General features: G+C 37.2%; 1 protein-coding gene across 2 annotated transcripts in view; it reads left to right on the forward strand.

Annotated features, from left to right (window-relative positions):
- phf14 (PHD finger protein 14) overlaps nucleotides 1-18,687 on the forward strand; it is an 87,925-nt gene that overhangs the window by 45,670 nt on the left and 23,568 nt on the right. Inside the window, exons 15-17 of one of the 2 annotated variants that reach the window (XM_058753928.1) lie at nucleotides 3,233-3,289; nucleotides 3,478-3,599; nucleotides 4,256-5,137. In XM_058753928.1, the coding sequence (XP_058609911.1) occupies nucleotides 3,233-3,289; nucleotides 3,478-3,599; nucleotides 4,256-4,262 (186 nt within the window). In that variant the 3' untranslated portion in view covers nucleotides 4,263-5,137. Of the gene's footprint in view, nucleotides 1-3,232; nucleotides 3,290-3,477; nucleotides 3,600-4,255; nucleotides 5,138-18,687 lie in introns of those variants that run through there. The other variant, XM_058753927.1, reaches the window with a different exon arrangement.

Consider the following 18,687-nt stretch of genomic DNA (forward strand, 5'->3'; position numbering starts at 1 on the left):
ACAGAGATTTCTCCAGTTTATCTGAATCTTTTGATTATGTTATGCACTGTAGGTGAAGAGATTTGCAAAGCCTTTGCAATTTGACGTTGAGGAACGTTGTTTTTAAAGTATTCCAAAATCTTTTTACGCACTCTTTCACAGATTGGAGAGCCTCTGCCCATCTTACTTCTGAGAGACTCTGCCTCTCTAAGACATCCCTTTTACAGCTAATCATGTTACAGACCTGATGTCAATTAACTTAATTAGTTGCTAGATGTTTTCCCAGCTGAATCTTTTCAAAATGTCTTTCTTTTTCAGCCCTTTGTTGCGCCGTGCCAACTTTTTTGAGACCTGTAGCAGGCATCAAATTTGAAATGAGCTCATTTAGTGGCTAAAAATGTAAAAGTTCTCTGTTTAAACATTTATGTTCTCTATGTTCTATTGTGAATAAAATATTGGCTCATGTGATTTGAAAGTCTTTTAGTTTTCAATTTATTCAAATTTAAAAAACGTCCCAAAATTTCCGGAATTCGAAAATAGGGCAGCTTACGGGGTATCAGGAGCCCTCCGTGGGCTAGACACAGGAACAGGAAGCCCTCTCAGGGCTAAACACACAGGAACAGGAGCCCACTCTGGGCTAGGCTCAGAGTCTGAGGCCCTTTACTGGGCATGACGGAAGTACAACAGCCCTCCTTGGGTTGGACGTGGAGTCAGGGGCCCTCACAGGGTAAACTCAGGAACCACTTCCATATCCGCAACAGGAGAGGCAGGCGGACGAATTTGTGTGTGTGTGTGTGTGTGTATATGTGTATATATTAGGGCTGTCAAAATTAACGCGTTAACGCAAATTCATTTTAACGGCACTAATTTTATTAATGTGCGATTAACACAGCGCTCATTTTTTGTTTGACCCGTGGCCTAGCCTGTAGTTGGAGAAATGGATGGTGATGCTGACAGTGTTGCCAATTTAGCGACTTTTCAGACCACTTTAGCAACTTTTTTTTTTCTTCAAAAAGAAGTCCTAGTGACCAATCTTTAGGGTTTGCCCAAACCTTATTTAGTTTCTGAGACTCAATGGTACTGCCGCACGAGCGCGAGATCTCTCTTTCCCAGCGCACACGCCTCTCTCTCCGTGTCTGCTCTGTTCAGCGAGCGGCTGAGAGGAACAGTGCTTTCAGTTAAAACGCATATTATGTTGCTTTTCTAATTTTAACATGCAAGTGTAGCCGAAATCACAGCGCAGCTATTGTCTTTATCTTATGTGTAGCCTATTTGATTTTATCAGACGATGGCTGGATTATAAATCAGGATTTTTGTGCAGATTAACATCTTGGAAGGGAGAACTGGTTATTTGGTCGCGTTTCAGTCACTATTTCATATTCATTCCGTTGTCTGACAACAGAAACCGTAAAATATATCAATGAAAACAGTTTTATTGAGAATTTAGCTGCATCAGAATACAGTATGTGGGCACAGAAAGGCAAACAAATGTAATAATAAATAATAAATATGCATTTTGCATGTTCAGAAGAAGTGGTGTGAAAATGTAAACAGGTTTGTGTAAGTAAATTGCTCAGTGCAAAGTAAGAGAAGTAATGGGAACCTGATATTTCTATGTTCTTTTTTTCATGTCTAATAGAAAACATCTATGAACATAAACATAATTTGAAAAACATTTATGATCTTTGAAACATGTCTGGTCTTCATGCTCTGTTAACTATGGTTTCACTAATAATAAACACATATTGCATAAAGCATCCATATCTGTCCAAGTCCCTGTTGATTAGAGTACTAAAAACTTGAAAAATATTAATTTAAGGTACATTTAGAACAGCTAAAAATGTGTGAATTCTTAATTTTAATAAAATCAGCAACACAACAGACTATATACTCCTTTAAAACACATCCTTTGATTTATGTCAAAGGATTTATGTCATGTCGCTATTTCAGTTTTATTTAAATTAGCTGTGCAGCCCCATTTGTTTATTTTAATGTTACATTTTATTTATTTAATTAATTATTAGTTCTTTTCACGCCCCCTGCAGTTCCCACATTTGGCGAAATCCTGTTCTACCCCATTATTATTGGAATATGGCAACACAATACAATTAAATGGTTCCCATAATTATAAAAATGTAAATGCTGCAAGTGTCGCATTGCACTTTCAACAATTTTATTTCTATTTTTGAAGTTTCTACCCACGTCGCCGCCATTGTTTTCGCAAGCGACGACGGTGTACAATTTGTAACGCCATGGTAAAAGTTAGAGAAAAGCATGCTAACTGTTCTGTCTTTGGCTGCACTGATGAGCACAGAACACTATTTAGAATCCCAGCCTCAGAGGAGACAAGAGAGCAGTGCATTTATTGATTTATTTACTGCATATTACGCTGCTGCCATACAGATCTAATATAAATGTGATTTCTTTCCCAGCTGTTTTTCACACATAACCAACTGTTTTTGTAACTTGTGTGTTTTTTAACATAAACTTGAGTGTATTTGACAGTTAAAGCGCAATAAGACATGAAAGAGAACTTAGTTTAGTGCTCATATGCTATGTGAAATCCACTTTCTGTGCGTGTGCTTCGGATGTGTGCGCTCAGAAAGCCGTATATCAGAAATTAACAAGGTTTAAAACGCATTTCAGCATTATAGACATCATGATAATCAAAACCAAACAGATGTTTTTTATGCAGTGTATCCGAGGAACGAGCTGTAAAGGCGCACAGCCCTATTCTGGAAAAGGGGGTGGGGAGCAGCAGCTCATTTGCATTTAAAGAGACATGCACCAAAACAGCGTGTTTCTGCTTCCACTCAAAATAGGCATTTTCAAAATGATATAATAAATGATCTGTGGGGTATTTTGAGCTGAAACTTCACAGACATTCTGGGGACACCTAAGACCTATGTTACATATTGTAAAAAGGGGCGTAATAGGTCTCCTTTAAAGCCAATTGATCCATTCTGAACATGAACATTCTGGGGTGTTCTGTTAACAGGACTTGCGTCGTTTTTCATTAGTTCTCCTTTTCTGTGGATTGTTTCACAGTGGGATTTTAAGTGAAAATCCATTTGAGATAATTATTCTAAATACTCCATTCAACAAGAATTCTTAAAGCAAATGTTAATCATTTAATTCCCATGTTCATTTTAATAATCTTAAATCGTCTTAAAAACAGTAACCTGATATTAGAACGGTTTTGAAAAGTTCGACATTCTGTATTATGACCGAATCTCATTTTCCCTTTGACCAGAGAACCAGAGGCCAGAAGAGGAAGAGAACGTCCATCTGCGAGGAGGAGAAGATCGAGGTGAGCTCTCCCTTCCTCACCCCGCACTCCTTTAAGACTGTCTATCTCCCTCATCTACCTCTAATATTTAGAGAGCGTGATGAAGGAAGACAGCTTGTGTATGTTTACACAGCAATCTCAGCCTCTCCACTCACCAGCTTCATTCAAACACACACGGCGGTCGCCTCTAATAGCTTGCGTTTCCATAGGAACCTTCGCCGCGGGAGCGCAGACAGAGGCAGTCGACTCTGCAGAAAAAGCCCAAAGCCGATGACACGCGGACCGAGTGCACCACCTGCAAGGGCCCTGGCGACAATGAAAACCTAGTGAGGTGGGTAAAGCCTGTGCGATGCGCGTCTCTGAAGCATCTGCGCGTGCGAGAGCGTGTTTGCTCTGGCGGGGGGGAGGTGGGGGTTATATTTGCCTAGTGATTAAAGTTCAGGCTTCGTTATAAGGACTCTGCCATGCATATGTGAGTGGGAGGTAGCGCTGGCTCCACAGGGCCTTCTCTATTTGGCTGCCACATGTATTTGCTCACTTGGTTTGGCAGTAATGAGCTGTCTGATTTACTGTCACCACTTGGCCTCCGGTATGAAGTTGCTGTTCCTTTGAACAGGATTATTTTAACGTAAGCGTCAGATCCAGATCAATTATCCTGTCTTTTTCCTTCCTTTAACACCTCCTCGTCATGCTTTTCAATGGCATAACCTCGTTATGTTTTTGCTAAAATATACGCAAGCATGACTAAGAGACTTTTAATTGACACTGACATAATAGAAGTGCCAAACAGTTGCCACTTCCGTCACATCACAATCTGACATAAAGCTGTTTTTGGGTAATTGGAAAATGGCTCATCAGGTTACAAGTACTTCAAATGCTTTTAGGAGATATGTAATGTTTTGCGGCTAGTTCGGGTTTGCTGCCGTTTGGCCTCAGCTGTGGTGTGAGGTGTGTTGCCCTGACTCTTTCTATCTTTGCATTGAACAGGTTGTGAGAGCCGGGCACCACCTCCTCCCCTAGAAAAGGACAGATGAGAGAGAGACAGGGAGAAAGAGAGAGGGAAATTAACTCGTTTGAAGAGCGGCGTTGGGGTCGGGGAGGAGCCGCCTCTGACCGCCACCTTCGACCGTCCCTTCTGCCCAAAGCGGACCGTGCCATGGACTTGATCATGGTTAAACGACGGTCCGGCGAAAATTTTCTGAAAGACGAAAAGACTATCGTATGTGGACTAACATAAAATTGATTCAGTTTGCACTGGGAGGGGGAGATCAACCCTCATTGGACACTATAAACGGACTTTATATGGACAGAATACTCAGTTAGCCAGTTTGGAGTCACATAGCGTCGTACTTGTGGAATACATGAACAGTGACGCTGGTTTTGGGCCTTTTGCTCTGTGGATTAAGCCAGATTCTGGGCCGTTTCACCATCTTTGCAAGCGATTTGCTGTCATCTGGCCTTCTCTTTATGCCCTTCTGGACTTTCTTTTTCTCTCTCGCTTTTACACTGACTCTAAAACAGAGCACATCTCACCCGATCAGCTGTGCTGATTGAGTCAAATGTGCTTCTGAAAGCTAATTGTGTCTTCTGTCTTGCTTTTATTATGAATGCTTTTAATGCTTTTGTTTCTTGACTCTGCTCTGTTTTGCCTGTGATGTGTGAATTATATGGTTAAAAGCGGTTAGATAGAATCAGTAGAATCTTTTTTTTTTTTATTTTTTTTTATAAAGTGTTTTTTTTTTTTTTTTACTAGTTGTGGTAGCATAATATAGCTCAAACTGATAATATCCGTACTTAAACTTATAGTTGTGTCCTTAGTATCGTATCAGTGATAGTGTGAATCTCACAAAAACATATCTGGTTATATTTCACCATTTTTATATTTTTACATTATTTTTATGATATTTAAGTACTTTTTACATCCCAAAACTGATTACCATAATGGTTTTTTATTTTTTGAATTCTCATTTGATAAACCATTATTGTGATACAGTATGCAATACTATAATTTTTAATTTCTTTTTTTACTTTTTGTTATGTGAATGCTTTACAATGAAAAGTGTCACAATATAAAAAATATATATATATATATAATCAACATGCTTCATTATTTTTGCTTTAATAATTTGGGGTGAAATGTGACCTACAAATGTTCTTGATAGGAGATTCGCCCAATAATTGAGTCATAGAATGCTAAAACTCCGAAGTTACAGTAATTAGTTGTGAACGTTGGCTGTATTGGTATTTTAGCTTGCATCTGCTTTGACTGTCATCCTGTTTTATGCTTTGCAATGGCAAAACAAAATCCTAACACACTGAAAAGTGCTTTGCTCCCAAACCCTGTATCCCATTCACTTGTATCGCAGTGTATTGCACTATTGACAGTTGTAGCTACCTAATTCCTAGCAGGATGGCTTACAGGTGACATGAGGGCCTATACTTTGACGGTATCCTGTGGCGTCTGCCTTTATGCCATTGGGAACAGCCTCATGCCTTCTCAAACTGCTTACTCACAACACTTCCTTCCCTGGGATTTACACATCTTTCCCTCTCTGGATGACTTCAGCTGCCCTTTAACCTCTCACCCCACTGTATCTTCAGCCACAGCTTTATCTCTCTCTTCTACAGCTGTCTTACCTAGCTCACAGCATACTATGTGTGTAAGTGTTTGTCGGGGCACATACTGCATCTGCTTTGCCGAGATAATGCTGCAAGATGGAGCCTTTTAGATTACAGGTTGCCTGTTAAGTCATGTGATGTCAGTTTAGCGAAGTATTGAGCTCTTTCTGGCATGAGCCGTGCTGCAGTTTAGTTTTTTTGCTCCAAATGTTTTGGAATTGAAAAGTTTATTTGTACTTGAATTTTTTTTTTTTTTTTGTACTTGATGCATTTATTTAATGTAAATATCTGACATGGTAATTTATTTGTTAGATATTCCATATATTTTATGTGTTAATGTGACTTGAGCTGAGATTATGGCATTGCATTCGTGAGTGTTTGTGTTCTGTGTATATGCTGTGATTTTGTTACCATGCGTCATTTCGCGCGAGTGGTCTTGGGACAGAGGCATTGCATCATGCAAGCCTTAATAAACTTTTGACTTTTTCACCTCATTGCCATCATGATGAATGAGTCTCAGTTGGTCCAGCTAACGGATTGTGCAGGTTGTCTGTTGTTTATCACTAGAGGTGTGTCTGGTTCTGCTGGTCCAGTCTGCAGCTGATTCTGACCAGAACTGTGCTTAGACAGAAAATTAATATTTAAAGTCACCATGAAATAAAAAGTGGATTTTTTTTGGCTTCACGTGGCCTTGTAATTTCAATCAAAAACATGAATTTCCCCTTCCCTTTGCGTCAGCATCTCTTCTCTGATGACATATGAGGGCTGGGCAATAATCCTTCCCATCCAGCAGTGATCCATGTAATCCCTGTTGAACAAAATCAACCCTACTTTTTTTTTTTTTTTCTCATTTCACTTGGATATCATCACAATAGCAATAGGAGAAATAAATGACCTCAATTTCCATTTTCCATTGCATGCCAACTTGCATATCATCACAATAGTAATTGAAGAAATAGGAGAAAAACGTCATGACAATGACAAGTAAACTGACCAGTCAGAGTTTGTTTTGTTTTCTGTGTCATGGTAAATGTGATAAGCCAGGCTGATAAATTGTCCGGTATTTTTTTTATTTATTTTATTTTTATTTTTATATATATATATATATATATATATATATATATATATATATATATATATTTTTTTTTTTTTTTTCATCTAGTAAATTTTTCCTGTTTGGCTCATTAGTATTGGAAGCACAGATTTACCAGAGTTCACAGTTTACCTCGGTCTTAATTTGTGTTTTTCACCAATTTCAGTTCCTTGATTCCATTTGAATTTTTTATTTTTATTTTTTACACATTTACAATCACAGAGCCAACGATGTTCATTCAATTCTTTTTTTAAAATTAAAAATCTAGATTGGGAAACAAATTAGAGAAGAAAATAAATGCAGAGAAGCACATGTTACAATGTTGTATTTACTTTAAATTGTGATGCACCAGCTTTATATTGGCCATTCTGCTCTTTTAAGATATTGTATCAGCCTTCAAAAACCCTTTTTGGTCAGCCGCCAATTAGGACTGTCAATTTCAGTCAGCTTCTGCCATTTCTGTGCAGTGTGCATACAAAGACAGTCAGTGAACAGACTTTGAATGGCCCATAGCCTTGATCGTAAATGGAAAAAGATCCCCGGCAGACATAAGGTGGCTATAACACATCTCAGTTAGTGTAATACTCTCTCTCCTGCTGTTTTCACCTGATGTTTTTCCTTCTCTTTATCGCCGTTTTCCCATTTAGCACATCTCATCTGCTCACACTTGCGCACTCTTCCTGTCTCTCTCCCTCTTTTCCACCAGCCGTCTCTCTCGTCCCCGTGCCAAGCCAGCTCTACAAAGAGCGAGAGGAAGGGAGAGAGAGGAGAGGCTTTCATGGGAAAATCTAGTTAGCGGCATAACAAAAAGCCCAGTGTGTCTGCTAGTAAGCGAATGGCATTTGTGCTTATACAACAGTGGTGACGGTGGCGGGAACAAGCTGCATCTCTGTGGCCCCGTCCCACCAAAGCTCTGAGCCTCTTATTGTGGACCGGAAAGATAGAATCAGTTTGGCATGACCAAAACCTGAGCACCCCAATTCCTCATACTCAGTCCAGTGGTCTGGTACGATGGGCCCAGCGGGACGAACGGTTCTGGTCTGAACCCAGGGAGCAGAAAAACGGGGGAGGAGGGTGTTCTGGAAGAGCAGTAACCTTTCCGATGATGAGCGCCTTTCCTATTACAGACCTGACACGGGATTCAGGGAGATGATTTAATGGCGGCATTTTGTTTTTGCTGACTTCACCTCTTTTTTTTTTTTTTCCCTTTGCACTCCCAACCACTATTAAAACAGAAAACCCAAGCGGCAGGGCTGCAGAGTGTGGGAAGAGTGGCCAAGCAGCTAAAATCTATTACGCTACAGCTTCTACAGTGTCTTTTATCCTAGCCAGTTCACTGCAGTGTATTTGTGCACCGCTGGTCTTCAGAATCGAGCGCCTCCCCCTCTTTGTGCATTTGCTAGATGACTTGCGCAGCCCAGAGGTGCCTAACTAATTAGCAAAAGCATGGTAGAAGCCGGTGAACTGCATTGCTGCCAAAGCAGACTGCCTGGAATTGATCCAGAGCTGAGGTGCTGTAGGACGCTGTGGTAAAAACAGCCAAACTTCCCTTCCAAATCCACTATCAACACCATTTACATGCTTTATAGGAATAATGTGGGTTTAATATACTGTAAAATACTATAATACAGAACAGAATCTGCTATTATTCGGATTTGTTGTTTTCAGTTTTTGTAAATGAAATTCAGACTTTTTTTTCAAATGCATCAATTTTCAAATGAATATTTTCATTTAAAATACTATAATATAGAACAGAATCTGCTATTATTCTAATTAATGTATTTGTTTATTTTCAATTTTGTTAATGAAATTCAAACTTTTTTTTAAACGTATTCATTTTCAAATTAACATTTCATATATTTTCGTAAAATGTGTTGTTTTATTAATATTTATTTTAAATGGTCATTTATTACGAGTTAAGGTAAATCAACGTTTATTGCCAAAAAAAAAAAAAAAAAAGTTGATTTGACCCCTGACTATCTGAAAAAAGGCAAAAATGAAAGTCTATGTGATGTACTTAAACTGGATGTAAATAGGGACATTGTTTTGGAGGATTTAAAAGCAGAAATGTGAATCTTGCAATTTCATAAAAGCACTTGCATGAATTCTTATGTTAAAACTTTCATATTATGTGAGCTATAAAACTTAGTTAAGCATTTTTTACACTCTAAAATCATGTTAACGTGTATTGTTTACATCTTTACGGCTATACTATTGAAACTGTGAGTATTTTAATGGTTACAAATTGTCTCATTTTACATACATTGTAACCTGGATTTTGAAGAAAAAGAGACAAATGGAAATGATTTTTTGTGGTAATCAACATCATATCACATGTGCTGTTGAGCTCAACTTGCACCGAACCTGGAATGTTTCTTTTAACCTCAACCAGCATCATTCAAACGTCCAAACTGACCCCCCATCAGCTGTTAGAGGCAATACTGTGCAAAAGTTGACACATCATGGCCCCCTGCTGTCTACTCGGAGAAACACACTGCGTCCCTCAGGTGGCTGGTGTCGCTCGAAGTTAGCATCCCCGACGGCCATCCTGGCTTTGAGTACCAGACTAAATGAATGAGTGAGCCATGTGGTAATGAGATAATAAAGAGGAGTTACTTTGTCAGTGCATCGGCCGGCCACTGCAGCTTCAGCTATAAGCCCATTCATTGCCTCTCCTCCTTGTAAAACAAAGGCCTCTTAATAATACCATTCCCACCTCAACAGTAAATCAAAAAGGAGGAGGCTCACAAAGGCTGATAATCTGCTCCCTCAATAGAAGGGATTCACAAAAAGCCACGGGGGCACTTTGTCATGGCCGGCAGTCAATGGCCGAGTGTCTTGTGCCATATTGATCCCTGTCACGTGGTGGCTCCCCAAGTAATTACGCTGGACCCAAGTGATAAATTTGCTGCGTTTGTACCATCCATATGGGTGAAAGTAGCAGGCCCAAGAACTAAACAGTTGCAGTACGAGTCTTGTGTATAACACTTTGGATCAGAGTAAATCCAAGAAATAGCCAATTTATCGCTCTATCAAAATTATAATATGCAATCTTCTGGTCCGTACATGGACAAGACAATGCAGCCGTTCAGATGTCTTGAGGTTTGCTTAGTGTTTTGGTGCGCAAGCATCTGTAGCTACTATTAAACGCATCGCTATTGTTCAAGAGATTTGCGTTTCTGCCACCCAAGCGTTTTTGTGGGGTCACTGTGGAAATTGCTCTCGTTCGCAGGAAGTTAATCCACAAAAGGGCCAGTCAAAATTACCATGCAGATTAATCCCTTAGCATAAAACCTTTAATTACAATGTTCAAACATTTAGGAAGTAATCCTGTCTTTATTTTGGTATTAAAGGGGTGTTTTAGCTGTAGCTTATCAGGAGTAGTGTGACGATTCTTGTTTGTTGCCTTGTTTTGCACTTTGTTTTTTCAACTAGTTCTAGATGTCCTCGAATGACATTTTGTTAGATCCTGAAGGTGTTTGAAGGCGAGTATTACCATGCTTCATACTTTTGAACAAGATGTGCATCCAGCATCATTTGTGTGGACGTGATATCTAAAATCATGCAGCTTGTTACAAAGGGTGTGCTATTACTCTTCTCTGCAATCAGACTTCCTACTTTCCCTAGAGAATGACAAAAAAATAAAATATTCCCATAGAGGCTGATGGAATGACCCAAGCCATATCTAGGGACCAGAATATCAGACTCAGAGGTGGGCTCTTTGAGGTTGTTTCCATGTTGTTGTTTTTTATTCTACTATAGTGCATTTTACTTTTTTATAATATAAACTGCCATTTAAAAATGTTTCAATGATTTTAAAAATGTTTTTAAAGACATCTCTTATGCTCACCTAGGAGCTGCATTTATTTGATCAAAATACAGTAAAAGTGTTATTGTAAAATATTGCAATTTAAAATAACACTTTCATTTGAATACATTTTAAAAATTTATTTTTTTATAATTCAATCCTGATCCATCCCATGATCTTTCAGAAATCATACTTTACCATCACTTTTGATCAGTTCAGTGCATTCTTGCTGAATAAAAGTGTTAATTTCTTTAAATAAATAAATACATAACACTTTAGTTTATTAAAAAAAGACTAATAAATAAATTTCAAAATTTTGGTGTCAGTAAGATTTATTTTATAGTAGTATATACTCTTAACTTAAAAACAAACAAAAAAACACTCTGTTAGTTTATTTTCTCAAAAAATAAATAGCAACAGCTATTCTGTTTTAGACTTGGTATATGTAACCATTTCTATTTTATCCTTCTTTTATTCAATCTTTTGCTGAATGTCTGTAGTTCAGGACTGATCAATTTATACTGATCCTCTCAAACAAGGCCACATTATCATTTAATGAGGACCGATATAAATCTCCAGAGTGATTTTTCTGTTGTGCCCCTCTGCTATCTCTTCTCGAAATTTCCAATCGAGCCTAAATGTTCCAAGAATTATTCTGATGTTGGCGATTGCCCGTGTCTCTTTAAAATGCAAGATGATTGCAGTAATAACGATCTGTAAAACTGCAGCCGGGAGCCAATTTAACTTAAATATATCCTCTTTGCTTTATCCAGGGAGATTTAGAATCGTACATTATGGTATTAAAACATGCTTTGATTAAAGGGAGTTGTCATGTGTTATCTCTCCAATCAGCGGGCTGTGTAGACGAAGGCCCCTGCCCTGAACCTGGCTGACCGGATCAGCCTTTAAAAGGAGCGTTGGGCCGAAATAGAGTTCTAAGTGGTAGGATGTGAAGAGATCAAGCAAGAGAGCCACCGGGCTTTCACCCTGCACCGAGAAACCAGCGAGACGACGGGGAGGCTGAGCGTGCCAGGGGGTCTCTAAGAACTCCTCTTAGAGATTAAACAGTAGATGAAAGAGGATACGCATCGCTAGCCGAGAGCAACATGTGTCACAGACAAAAGCAATCAATCGTGTTTTTCCCCTCACCTCACATCCCAATAAGATTACATCAATCAATAGACTCTCTTATGAGTGATTGGATTCCGTCCGAGATCGGAGGAGAGAGTTGGAGGGGAGGAGAGAAACGAGCAGCTCAATTTTCCCAATGATTAAAGCGGACCCAAATTGCTTTGATAACATCAAGGACTTTGTGACGGGGTCCAGAAGGGCAGTGTGTAGAGCAGATAGAAGTTGGCGCCTGCGTGTTGTGGGAATGAGGATGACGCGTCACCTCGCGGCGCAGAAACTCTTCAGAAACTTCTCTCATATGCTGGTGGAGCGGTGCTTTGTTATTAGTCGAGAACAAGTCTTTCTTTCAGAAGTACATTATAGAGTTTGATCACTTCCCTATTGGAGAAGAATCATGCTGGCTTTCTATTATGAGAGCATATCCACTCCGTTCTTACAAATCAGTGGTTCTCCACTGGCTTTGCTGCAGATTGTATACTGAACATCAAGTGGCAAACCAACACAGTGCCGCTTCTGTTTATTATATAAAGTAAGCAATAGCTTCTTTAAAATCAGGCATTGAATTGTAGGCTATTAACGTTACTATGAACTGCATGGACCCAGCAATTTGTAAAATTATTAACATGAGGTTGAACTGGACATATAAAACACTACCGGTGTTAGGTTTGGGTTTGTATTTATTTATTTTTTGTGTGTTTTTTAAAGTTGCTTATGGTCACCAAGGCTTAGTTTATTTGATCAGAAACATAGTGAATATTGTAAAATAGTATTACAATTTATAATAACTTTTTATTTAGACAGTTTTTATTTAACTGTTTTAAATTAGAGTTTAAAATGTAGTTTATTGATGCGATGGCAAAGCTGAATTTTCAGCAGCCATTACTTTACTGTCAAATGATCTTCAGGAAGCATCCTAATATGCTGATTTGCTGCCTTAAGAAACTTTTTTTTTTTTTTTAATCAACGTTAAAAACAGTTGTGCTGCTTAATATTTTGTGGAAACCAGGATAATTTTTTTTTCAGGATTCTTTGAGTAGGAAGTTCAAAAGAACAATATTTATTTGAAATATATATATATATATATATATATATATATATATATATATAATTTTTTTTTTTTTTTTTTTTTGAAGTCTTTACGTTCTGTCTTTATTCAAAGACAGACATTGAAGTCTGTATACTGTCAGTTTGATCAGTTTAATGCATCCTTTCAGAATAAAAGTATTAATAGTAGTGTGCATGTAATATATTAGGTGGCCTTAACTACTATGTACTTACATCAAAAAATAAGTACAATGTACTTATTGTGTTCATACTGTATTGCAAAACACTTACTGCTATTGAGGTGGGATACGGGTAAGGTTAGGGACAGGTTTGGTGGTATGGGTAGGTTTAAGGGTGGTGTAAGGGATGGGTCAACAGTGTAATTATGAATGTAGTTACATAAATTAATTACAGATGTAATTACATATAGGTATTTTTAAAATATAAGTACAATGTAAAAACATGTATGTACACAATAAGTGCATTGTACCAAATGATTATTTTAAATGTAAGTACATAGTAGTTAAGGCCACCTAATATAAAGTGGGACTGAAATTTCTTTATTTTTAAATAATTGTTATGGGAATTAATGTCCCTCTCTCTAAGCCTATAAACTTTGGTATCTTAACTGTACATGATTATATGAATTGTTGCATTTTATTATTTTCATTTTTGTATAGTTGTGTGCCTGCTGTTCTTGATGCATCAGAAGAAAACTGCAATTGAATTTCAGGTTACGAGTCTCCAGTTGAGACCTACTATCAAACAGTTTCTCACTAGAACGAGATGTCATCACAAAATGTAGCAATTCAGAAAGCATTGAAACCAAAACACAAAAAAGTGATATATATTATATAGTATTTCAATGAAGAAGATTTGTTCTCAGTAGTCAGTAGAAAGACATACTATTTAATTTCTTTATTCTGCTGCAATGAAAGAGAAATTAAAAGTATATGTATTCATTTTGAAAGGTTACTTCCTGTTGAACCGCCTATGATGATTGGCCATTGTCAATTTGAATTCCAATTAAGCATAATCATCGGCCCGTCTGTCTGCTTGGGTCTGCATCACTGAGCAGTGTTTTAATTCAAAGATGTTAAACCGTGATACACAACAAATGCTACAAAAGGTTCATTAAGGCAAAGTAATTAAAGAAGTAAATGGCGAAACGGGGCGTGCTCTGCTAATAAAACGCAAGCCTCCTGTGGCTGCCGCAGGTCCTAAACTTTCCCCACAGGAAGCCAGAGGAGTCTCTCACTCTTTCTTTATTTGCCAGAGCGAAGGATTCATATAAAATCAATCAGCAACTGTGTGCAACAATAGCCACGTGCTCATTAGTGCAGCGCACACGCACTCCTGGTCATTTGTCTTCTTTTCACGAGGAAGCCTGGAGGTGATTTAAATTCCCCTTTCCTGTGCAGATATGCCTGCTCAGCCTCTTTATATGTGTGTGTGTTTGAGCGCACCGCTGTGTGTGTTTGTACTCGTAACCTGTCCTCACATCTGCTCAGACAAAAGAATGTGCACTTGAGGTTACGTTTGTAATTGTAGTTGTCATCCTGCTTTGTGATTTCATTGTCTTTCTCACGTTTGTTATTTCACCTTGATAATATTGCAGTAAATTGAACTTTCGGGATAATTGATACTTGTGTTGCTTTAATGATTTTCTTTAAAGAATTATTCTGGGTTCAATACAAGTTAAGCAAAATGAGCAGCATTTGTGGCATACAGTTTATTAGCACCAAAATTAATGACCCTCCTTTGCTTTAAAAAAAAAAAAAAGAAATCTGGGTTACAAGAAGACACTTACAATGGAAGTGAATGGGACCAGTCCAAAAGAAATACTCAATAGTGCAGTCACAATATGAAAACAGTAATAACATGTTCTGTGTTATATAAACAGAAACAAATTCACTGTTGTATACACACACACACACACACACACACATATATATATATATATATATATATATATACACATATTCTATATTTATAATGGCCAAAAACATCGGCACCCTTGGTAAATATGATCAAAGAAGGCTGTGAAAATTAATCTGCATTGTTAATCCTTTTGATCTATTATTTTTAAAAAATAAATAAAAAATCGAACCTTTCATTGGATAATAAGAATTTTAAATGGGAGGAAATATCATTATGAAATAAATGTTTTTCTCAAATACACGTTGGACACAATTATTGGCACCCCTAAAAATTCTTATGAGTAAAATATCTCTGAAGTATATTCCCATTCATATTCAAAATTTTGAGCACTCCAGGGTGATTATGAACATGACATTATTCAGCCATGGCTTCCTGTTTCACAGAAATATAAATAGGAGAGAAAACAAAGCCCAAATTTAACTTAATCATCCATCACAATGAGAAAAACCAAAGAATATATTTCTGATGTGCAGCAAAGGATAATTGAGCTTCACAAATTAGTGAAGTGGCTTTAAGAAAAGAGCTGGAGCAGTGAAAATTCCCATTTCCACCATCAGTGCAATAATTAAGAATTTACAATCAACATAAAACGTTACGAAACTGCCTGGAAGAGGACATGTGTCTATATCATCCTAATGCATGGTGAGAAGGAGAGTTTGAATGGCTAAAGACTCTCTAAGGACCACAGCTGGAGAATTGCAGAAAATAGTTGAGTCTTGGTTGAGAAATTCAAGACCACTGTTACCTTCTCAAGAAGTGGTCGACCAACAAAGATCACTCCAAACCAGAACGTGTAATAGTCTGCGAGGTTGTACAAATTCCCAGGGTAACTTCTAAGCAACTAAAGGCCTTTTTCACATTGGCTAATGTTAATATTCATGAGCCCACCATCAGGAGAACACTGAGCAACCATGGTGTGCATGGCAGAGTTGCAAGAAGAAAGCCACTGTTCTCCAAAAAGAAAATTGCTTGCTAAAGATCATGTGGACAAGCCAGAGGACTATTGGAGAAAGGTTTAATGGATGGATGAAACCAAAATATAACTTATTGGTTTAAATGAGAAGCTATTATGTTCGGAGAAAAGAACACACTGCATTCCAGCTTAAGAATCTTATCCCAATCTTAACTCCTACATGTTATTGTGCAGGACTGATCAGCATTTACAAGAAACTTTACCTTCAGTTACTACAGCAAAAGGGGTTCACACAAATACTGAAAGCAAAGATTCACATACTTTTGCAACGCACAGATATGTAACACTGGATCGTTTTTCTCAATAAATAAATGACAAAGAAAATATTTTTCTCTCACCTGTTTGATTCGGTTCTCTTTGTCTACTTTCAGGACTTATATGAAAATCTGATAATGTTTTGGGTCATATTTATACAGAAATATTCTAGAAATATAAAATATATATATATATATAAAGCATATAGATTTTGTTTAATGACGGATGAGTCAAAATTACTTCTTGTGGCAATCAACATTATGCCACTAATACATATTTCCACCCTAAATATACCTTTAATAGGTATAACAATGCTTTACTTGATCTTGATTAGAATATATCATTAGATGATCTTGATTCAAATATTAGCTATACTATGCTTAAAACACAAATGCTTCATACAGTCTCATGCAAGACCGGTTCATGTTAGCTGTCTGGCTCATTTAACAGCTCTTTTATGGACAAAATAATAAAACAGAAGGGCATTTGTTCTCGTTAACTATTCCACTAATGAGTGAAAGGCAGCCGTTATTGCAAGGTATAATGGGATATAAGCAAAATTCTGGGAATCTTTCCGTAACAGGATTTTTTTTCCCTTTACCCACTCTCTCTCTTCAGAGGAGGATCATATAATGGAGGCAGCTTCGAGTTGACAGTTTGTCGCCGAGGGCAAGCCATTTTCTCATTGCTCTGTCACAATAAATATATGGATTAGAAACAGGAAGAAACCGTGCATGCTGAGGCACAAGCAGTATGCACCGTTTAAATGAGCTTGTGAATCGACTGCTGCTACAGTCTTATGTTTAATAAAGAGATGAGGTTTGTGTTTGTTGAGGGAAATTAACACGTTTTATATTTTTCTCATGTAACAGAATAAGAAATATATTGTCAGTGTGATTCACTTTAATCATACACAACTATACATGCAGCTGGCAGTTTTGTGTTTTTAGCATTATATTTTTGGTAACGCTTAAGTATAGGGACTAATTCTCATTATTAACTAGTTGCTTATTAGCATGCCTATTATTAACATATTGGCAGTTTATTAGTATTTATAAAGCACATATTCTGTATGACCATATTCTATATTCCTAATCCCACCAAATACCTAAATTTAACAACTACCTTACTAACTATTAATAAGCAGCAAATTAGGAGTTTATTGAGACAAAAGTCATAGTTAATGATTTGTTAATAGCAAGAATTGGACCTTAAAATAAAGTGCGGCAAAAAAATTTCACAGTGTCCACTAATGATGTTAGTCGAGGTTTTTTGCTGACTATTTGAATTAAATAATTAGTTTTTGATATTGTCACTTTTATCAGGATAAGGCTAAGTTGGAATGTACATTTAAATAGTTGAATAATGATTAGGTATTGATATGTACATTTTTTCATATTAATTTTGCTAGTGGTTGTCAAGAAAAACCTGGATTAAGCCCCATAAATTAGATACAATTTAAATAAAATAGCTGAAATTAGGCTACCTTTATTTGATCAGAAACCTAGTGAAAATGGTAATATTGTGAAATAATAATATTGCCATTTGAAATAACTGTTTTCTTTTTTTAATATATTTGAAAATGTAATTTATTCCTGTAATTGTAAATCTGAATTTTCACATCCTTCATAAATCATTCTAATATGCTAATTTAGTGCTTAAGAACCATTTCTTATTATTATCTATGTTGAAAACAGTTGTGCTGCTTAATATTTTTGTGGAAACTTTTTTGTTGTTGAATAAGTTCAAAGAACACTTTTAAAAAGTATTAATGTCCTTATTTTAAAAAATAAAATAAAATCGTACAGACCCCAACTTTTGAACAGTGATTATATATGTTCAAAATCATGGCTATAGTTTTTCTGCTGAACCTATATAAATAATCTTTACACTTCTAAATAGTTAGACTTCTCTGTATCCCTTATTGTGACACAATAAAACAGCTTGAATTGTAGTAAGTGAGTCAAACCAATAGGTTACGATTATGTCTTAGGAGGTTCCAGACTACAGTAGTTTTGATCCAGTGGGAATTTGTGAATGCTTTTGTCTTTGGCTGCCCTATAGCAGCTCTGTCAGGGTTGGCATGGTAACCACAGGTGAGAGTCGGCTCATTCCCTTTTGCAAAGGCACCTTGAAGTGCACCCTTAGGACTTGAGAAGTTTATTTGGTTGCTTGATCAAAAACAGTGTGAAATGTGCTGTGTGGATATGAGCAGCAGGAGTCATTGTTGGCTTTTTGATCTTCAATCAGACTCTTAATGGCAAGTAAACCCGTTGAACATCAATATGCGCAAGTTTTTGGTGTTTCTGCCATCACATTTCCTTAATAAATGAGGCTAATAAAGCAGAAATCAAGAGTGCGTTTGACCTTTTTGTGTTCTCTCAATGATATGCGGTACTAATGACCAGAAAACTATATTAATGTGATCGGGTTAGCCATTATATGCTGTATTATAGGCTTTCGGTGTTGACAGAAGGTGTACATGTGTCTTCGGCATGAGACTCTCTGCTCATTAGCACTGAGCCGCATACCCGTCCAGTCCTTTAATTAGCATT

Source organism: Onychostoma macrolepis, chromosome 19 (assembly GCF_012432095.1).
Source record: "Onychostoma macrolepis isolate SWU-2019 chromosome 19, ASM1243209v1, whole genome shotgun sequence".
Taxonomy (NCBI): Eukaryota; Metazoa; Chordata; class Actinopteri; order Cypriniformes; family Cyprinidae; genus Onychostoma; species Onychostoma macrolepis.